General features: G+C 43.7%; 1 protein-coding gene across 1 annotated transcript; it reads right to left on the minus strand.

Annotated features, from left to right (window-relative positions):
* Positions 1-552: 552 nt before the first annotated feature.
* KBTBD7 (kelch repeat and BTB domain containing 7) lies at positions 553-3,565 on the minus strand. Its single transcript, XM_059143965.1, has one exon. The coding sequence runs from the start codon at positions 3,235-3,237 to the stop codon at positions 1,198-1,200; it is 2,040 nt and encodes a 679-aa protein (XP_058999948.1). The 5' UTR covers positions 3,238-3,565; the 3' UTR covers positions 553-1,197.
* Positions 3,566-6,967: the final 3,402 nt, after the last annotated feature.

Genomic DNA, 6,967 nt, shown 5'->3' on the forward strand with positions numbered 1-6,967 from the left:
TACAAAACTTGACAGAACATTTCGATGCTACACAAAACAGTTCCATACACAGCTTTGTTTTAAAGTTCTCTGCGGGCACTTGATCTCATGGTTGATAGATGCAGTAGCTACTGATCTCCATAAAACACCCTTTTAGCTTAAATGTATTTTCAAAACCAGTATTACTTCACAAAAACAGTAAAGAATAAATCACTTCCTGCTGAAGAATCCTCTAAGATGAACACCAAAACTATACAGCCAAGATATTTTAGGAAAGCATATAAACTTTTTAAAACTACGCATGACGAACAGATAAAAATTTACATTACTCAATCATATGTCCAGTGAAAAAAAGGATTGTTTATTTGATTGAATGAAGCATGTATCAGATATAGATGAAATATATGATCTTACAAAGCAAGTTACCTCTTTTTTTGGTTTAGAAGGGTGTTTAAATAATTGGTTATTCTACTAGATTGGATGTTTTTTAAAATAGAAAAATGGTCATTTAGCAACCGTACATTATATTCCAAAATTAAAAGTGAAATTTCTTTGAAAGCAGTGGAATCCTGATTTTTTTTTTTTTTTTTTTTTACTTTCTGTGAGCTCTTAAGACCATTCTGCACATTATCAAAATGAAATCCCATTTTATAACATATATCCAAATTTTTTTCTTTGCAGAAGGGGAGAAAACCAAACCAAATTTAACTATACTAACTTATAATACTAAAAACTGGCTAGTTCAAAATTTGGGAAATCTACTACTTTCATTATTCTGAAGGAAAATATAAACCTTCAAAGCCCTACCAACAACTTCTAGTCCAATGTTTTACTTATCAAAATTAAAAAGTTAAATTCGTGGCACTAAATAGAATTAAAAAGTTAACAGAAGGCTAAAGTAGAAAATCAAAATATAAAGGGTACAACTAACCAAAACAATCCACTGGTGCAACAAATATTTGAACAATGAAAAAACCACCAAGCATTCTAATCAATTAGAATAGTTCATATTTGCATATTTTAATCTCAACTTTTAGCACAGTAAATTATCATATAGGTTGATTTCATGAACTGTTTAAATTCTGTAACATTACATTAGTAATTCAAACATGACCCTTTCTAAATCAAATCTGCAGTCCTATTCAAGATTTTTCTTTTCAAGAAATCTTTTTAAGATACATTCCATAGTAGTAGAAACATTTTAGTGCTTCAAAATATTTACAAAGAACCCTGCTGATCCTGTGCATTTCGCTGAGGTGCTACCTGCACCCAGACTTCATCATCAGAAAAAGAACTTGAACTTCCTGACTCTGAGTCCAGTTCACTGAATCCATCTAAGTCCCATTCAGTGCTAGACTCACTTCGAGCATCATCTTCCTCAGTGATGAAACTCTGTCCAGGTTCGAGGCAGGAAGGATAAACACGTGCACAGAGGCAAATAAAGCCAGAGTCAAACTGCAAAAGGCCTAACATGGTACCTATATTAATCCATTGGTCTTCTCTAGTATCATATTCATAAACAGTCACCCGGTTTTTTTTCCACTGAGGGGTGGTGGAAGTGATGAGAAGCAACTTCTGGCCATGATTGACAATCTGATAGTTGTGGGTCTCTGAGTCCAAGGGAATATTACTAATCCGCCTCCATTCTCCCCTGGCTGGGTTATAGACCTTCATGACTGGTATGTCACAGATGCAGTAGATCTCATCATTGAAGACACAGGCTTCCTGAAAGTCACTACGTTTAAGAGAAGCACAGTTCAGCCACGTATTGTGGCTAGGATCGTAGTAGAGCATGCGCTTACTGTTCACAGCATAAAGATAGTTCTGAACCACTATTAGTTCAAAGGAATAGAAGGAATGGGGTACAGGAGCCACCAGCGCCCACTGGTTTCTCTGGACACTGTAGCATTCCACTTCCTTCAGTTTGACTCCAGTAATTGGGTCTCGCCCACCCAAGATGTAGATGTAGCCATTGAGGTAGGCCACATCCATGCCCTCCCGGCACAGCAGGCGGTCGGCAAGCTGCTGCCAGCTATTCTGGGCTGGCTTGTACACCCAGAGGTCCTTCCTGGGCTGAGCGGCCAGGTAGATGTCATGGTCTGGAGAGACACAGACAGCTGAGGAGGTGATAGTCTTAGTGTGAGCCAAGCTGGTTAAAGGAGATGGCATTGTGTAAATGTCCCCTGAGTATGGGTCATAGCAGAGAAAGGGATCTCTAGGATGTCCAAAGAAGACCACCATCTCCTTGGCACACATACCCAGTCTCTGGGGAGGATTTTCTGCTGTGGGTACAACAGAGCTGATGCTGTTATCTGGCTTCGGGACCAGAGACTTGCACAACTTGTCACCATAGCGCATCTGCAGGGCCCCTTCAATAAGGTCTAGACAGTACTTCTTCACTATGGGCTTGGTCAGCAGCCCTTCCAAGTAATCCTGATCTTCATCTCTGAAGTGTGTCCAGCGGACACACTTGAAGACCTCCACAGCGCTGGGGCCCCGCTCCTTGGGAGCCGCCTCCAACCACTGCACGGCCACATGACACACAGTCCGCTCACTCTCGATGTCCAGACTATCCAGACGCAGGACAGCCAGCAGCTGGGCCAAGCTCAGATCTGCCAGACTCTCCTCCCTTACTGAACCCATCCGGCTGAGTTGTTTAAAATTGTGGGCTATAAAGGACTGGGCCTGGGATCGCAGCTTGTGATGGTCGAAGGCGTCGGCAAACTTGAGGATAGCAGTGCAGTTGGCCAGGTCAAGGCGGCGGGCTAGGAAGGAGGCACAGGCTTCCCGCACATATTCGAGCTGCAACATGTCAGAGGCCGCATAAAGACGTTGCACGTTGGCCTCACTCAGCGACACGCGACCCGTGTAGCAGTAGTCGACCAGCACCTCGAAGGACTCGGCATCCACATCATGCATGGTCACGTTTGCCTGGTGGCTCTCGTACATGCCGCCGGTGAACATGCTCTTGAAGTAGGGACACGCGGCAGCCAGCACGTTACGGTTGCAGGAAAAAAGGCGGCCGGTGCCAGGCCCGCTGCCAGGCGTCACCACCTCGATGGTCACATCGCATAACAGCCGCGCGTCGTAGAAGGACTTCAGCTGTGCCAGGAGGGCTGCAGAATGAGCCGTGTCCTTCAGCTCCTCCGGGCCCGTGAAAAAAGCCGAAACAGAAGGCTTGGAAATTCTCTTGGGTCGCCTCCCGCCGCGGGGACTGGCCAGGCGGCGAGAGCGCGGAGCTTCTTCCCGGGACTGCATGGTGGCGATGGCGGCGGGGTACGAGGGCGAGAATGGGTGCAAGGACCGGGCTCTGGCTCCTCCTCGCCTTCTTTTCGAAGGCGCTTGATCGCGGCGTCCCTGAATAGACTGCAGGGGCCGCACTTACTCAACTCAGCCCTGAGCCGCGGTGCCGCCTCCCTTTATCGCGTAGACAGTGCCTGACTCACCCTCTTCCAGTTCCGCGCCCTTTCTCCGCCTCAGTTCGTTTACAGGACCCGCTGGACGGAACCAAGAAAGCCGCCACTGCCGCGCTGGCAATACCGGTAGGCGTCCAAGAGAACTACAGCTCCCAGGCTGCCTTTAGCGCCTCGAGGCATGCCGGGGCCCTCCAGACTCAAGGGGATAAGCGGACGGACAGAAGCCGCTGTGCATCTTGGGAGTAGTAGTTTGAGTAATATCGCGAGGTTTCTTGGGGCGAACTGCTTGGCTAACAGAATTTGAAAGCGTTAATTCTCCTGGATTTGTTGGTTTGTAGGATTGGCTTTGAAGTTCCAGGGTAAAATCTCCGTTTTAGTATTCGTTAATTGTGTGGCATCCCTCTGAGAACTTTTCTCTCTGTGAAGTGGGGATAATAATTTTCATGGGATTGTGTGAGAGTGGAATGAGATAAATTGGAGAGGACAGAGGGCGCTTCAATAAATACTTGTTGATTAGAATAATTACATGCTTACACCATGCCTAGAATAGGAAGATTCGATCTTTGTTAGCATATTTTGGGGGGGGGGGTGTTAAAAAAAATGAGATACCCAGAACATGTGAAACCATGAGCAAGTTCTGCAAGAAAACTTTGTTTATAATGTTGCTTCTTTTGAAGGGTTCTGAAGGTTATTACAATATTTTCAATACTAAACGATATCCGTAGGTTCATTAGGATGTCTTAGACAAAGATGAGGTCCCAGAGAACACCATTTATAGGTGGCCTCAAAAAAGCAGATAAGGCGTATTAAACAGGTGGGTCTCAACATCTCACCAAATCAACACTTCCTCTGGGGAGCAAGATTATTTTCATAAACTCTTAATATGAGTGTTTTTTGAGTCATCTAAGACTTCTCATTTGACTTCCTTTCCGCAAATCAGTCAAAGATTATCAAGGAGTTTAAACGGGAGTTTTAAAATATTTAACACAAGGCCTTGTACAAAAGCACAAGATCCTGAAAGCTCTATATTCATGCATGCCGTAATATTTTGAATTGATATAGTTCAATCTGTGCTTTACAAACGTGTTTATGTATGTATTGATCAGTATTCTTAAATGGTCGAAATCAAGTGCTTAGAGACTGGGTTTTGGGTCATCTTTTTTTTTTTTTTTTTAAAGATTTTATTTATTTATTTGACAGACAGAGATCACAAGTAGGCAGAGAGGCAGGCAGAGCGAGAGAGAGGAGGAAGCAGGCTCCCCGCTGAGCAGAGAGCCCGATGTGGGGCTCGATCCCAGAACCCTGGGATCATGACCTGAGCCGAAGGCAGAGGCTTTAACCCACTGAGCCACCCAGGCACCCCTGGGTCATCTTTTTTTAAAAGGAAACTTTTTAAAAAGATTTATTTATTTTTTTGACAGAGATTACAAGTAGGCAGAGAGGCAGGCGGGGGGGGGGGGGAGCAGGCTCCCTGCTGAGCAGAGAGCCCAATGTGGGGCTCCATCCGAGGACCCCTGAGATCATGACTTGAGCTGAAGTTAGAGGCTTAACCCGCTGAGCCACCCAGGCACCCTGGGGAGCTTTTACCTTAAAAAGCAGTTTCTCTTGCCACTAGTTTGTCACTCGTTACCGTAACTTAACAAAATCTTGGTATTACATTGATAGGTGGATAACACATGGCAGGAGAATAACTCAAATTGTTTTGCTCTTTTGTCCTATTAGCTGGAGATCTTCTATTAGAAATAGATCGTGGGCTCCAGTACCTCCTCTGTAGGGCTGTTGGGTATATCCCTTAGATACACTTGAGAGAATTAGGTCATTAGTAACATTGATTGCTTTCTCACCTGCACTAGAAGAGCTGGGGAAAAAGCAATTACAATTTTTTTCATACTGGTAAAATATACAGTAGTTACCATTTTAATTCTTTAAGAGTACATTTCTCTGGCATTAACTACATTCACATTGTTTTGCAAAATCACCACCACCCATGTCCAGAGCTCTTTTCATCTTGCAGAACTGAAGCTTTGTACCCATTTACAGTAACTCTCCTTTCCCCCTTCCCCCAACCCCCTAGTAATAATCACCATTCTATGTTGTCTCTGAATTTGACTACCTTAAGTACTGCATATCAATTCAGCAACTGATTTTTAACTTCCTTATATCTGCCCTTTGTTAGTTGGTTTAGATTATCTTTTTACACAATCCAAAGTATTTAGCAGGACAGTAAACAACATGTGTTGGAGAGGATGTGGAGAAAGGGGAACCCTCTTACACTGTTGGTGGGGATGCAAGTTGGTGCAGGCACTTTGGAAAACAGTGTGGAGATTCCTCAAGAAATTAAAAATAGAGCTTCCCTATGACCCTGCAATTACACTACTGGGTATTTACCCTGAAGATACAGATGTAGTGAAAAAAAGGGCCATCTGTACCCCAATGTTCATAGCAGCAATGGCCACAGTTGCCAAACTGTTGAAAGAACCAAGATGCTCTTCAACAGCTGAATGGATAAGGAAGATGTGGTTCATATACACTATGGAGTATTATGCCTCCATGAGAAAGGATGAATAGTCAACTTTTCTATCAACATGGACGGGACTGGAAGAGATTATGCTGAGTGAAATAAGTCAAGCAGAGTCAATTATTATATGGTTTCACTTATTTGTAGAGCATAAGAAATAACACAGAGGACATGGGGAGAGGGAGAGGAGAAGGGACTTGATGGGAAATTGGAGGGGGAGATGAACCATGAGAGGGGTCTGGGAGGGGCGGGGGTAGGAGGTTGGCTGAGTATGGAGGGCATGTATTGCATGGAGCAGTGGGTGTGGTGCATAAACAATGAATTCTGGTACACTGAAAAGAAATTTAAAAAATTAAAAATTGGGGTGCCTGGGTGGCTCAGTGGGTTCGGCTCGGGTCATGATCCCAGGGTTCTGGGATCGAGCCCCACATTGGGCTCTTTGCTCAGCGGGGAGTCTGCTTCCTCCTCTCTCTCTGCCTGCCTCTCTGCCTACTTGTGATCTCTGTCTGTCAAATAAATAAAGTCTTAAAAAAAAAGAAAAACCGAAGTATTTAGCAGGCACAGTGCCCTAAGGTCCGAAGGAGTGCTGCCACCAAACTTTGTGACGCTGCAAACGTTTAATACCTTCACTGACTGATAAGGTAGCTGGACGCCACAGGCAGCTTTTTAGTACTTCAGATGGGGCTAGTGCAACTGAGGAATTGAATTTAACATTTTAGAAACCCAGCATTGGCATCACTGCAATTCAATGGGAAGAGTAAAGTCTGTTCAACAAATAATGTTGAACAATCAGTTCACAATGTAAAAAAAATAAATAAATAAAAATAAGAACTTTGGCCCTGAGCTTATACCACACACAGAAAATTTTAAATGGATCTTAATATTAAACAGAGACATGAAAACTCTGACACCTCTAAAAGAAAATATAGAAGGCTGTTTCTGATTCTGAAGTAGGCAGACATTTTAGGACACATACACAAAAACACTAATCATAAAAAAAAAAAAGGTAAGATGAACTTCAACAAAATTACAAGCTTTTGCCTATCAGAAGGCA

This window comes from Mustela lutreola, chromosome 13, assembly GCF_030435805.1.
Source record: "Mustela lutreola isolate mMusLut2 chromosome 13, mMusLut2.pri, whole genome shotgun sequence".
In the NCBI taxonomy this organism is placed as follows: Eukaryota; Metazoa; Chordata; class Mammalia; order Carnivora; family Mustelidae; genus Mustela; species Mustela lutreola.

Bases quoted from the DNA above. Each gene is read 5' to 3' on its own strand.
- KBTBD7 (XM_059143965.1), bottom strand. From the start codon at position 3,237: ATGCAGTCCCGGGAAGAAGCTCCGCGCTCTCGCCGCCTGGCCAGTCCC.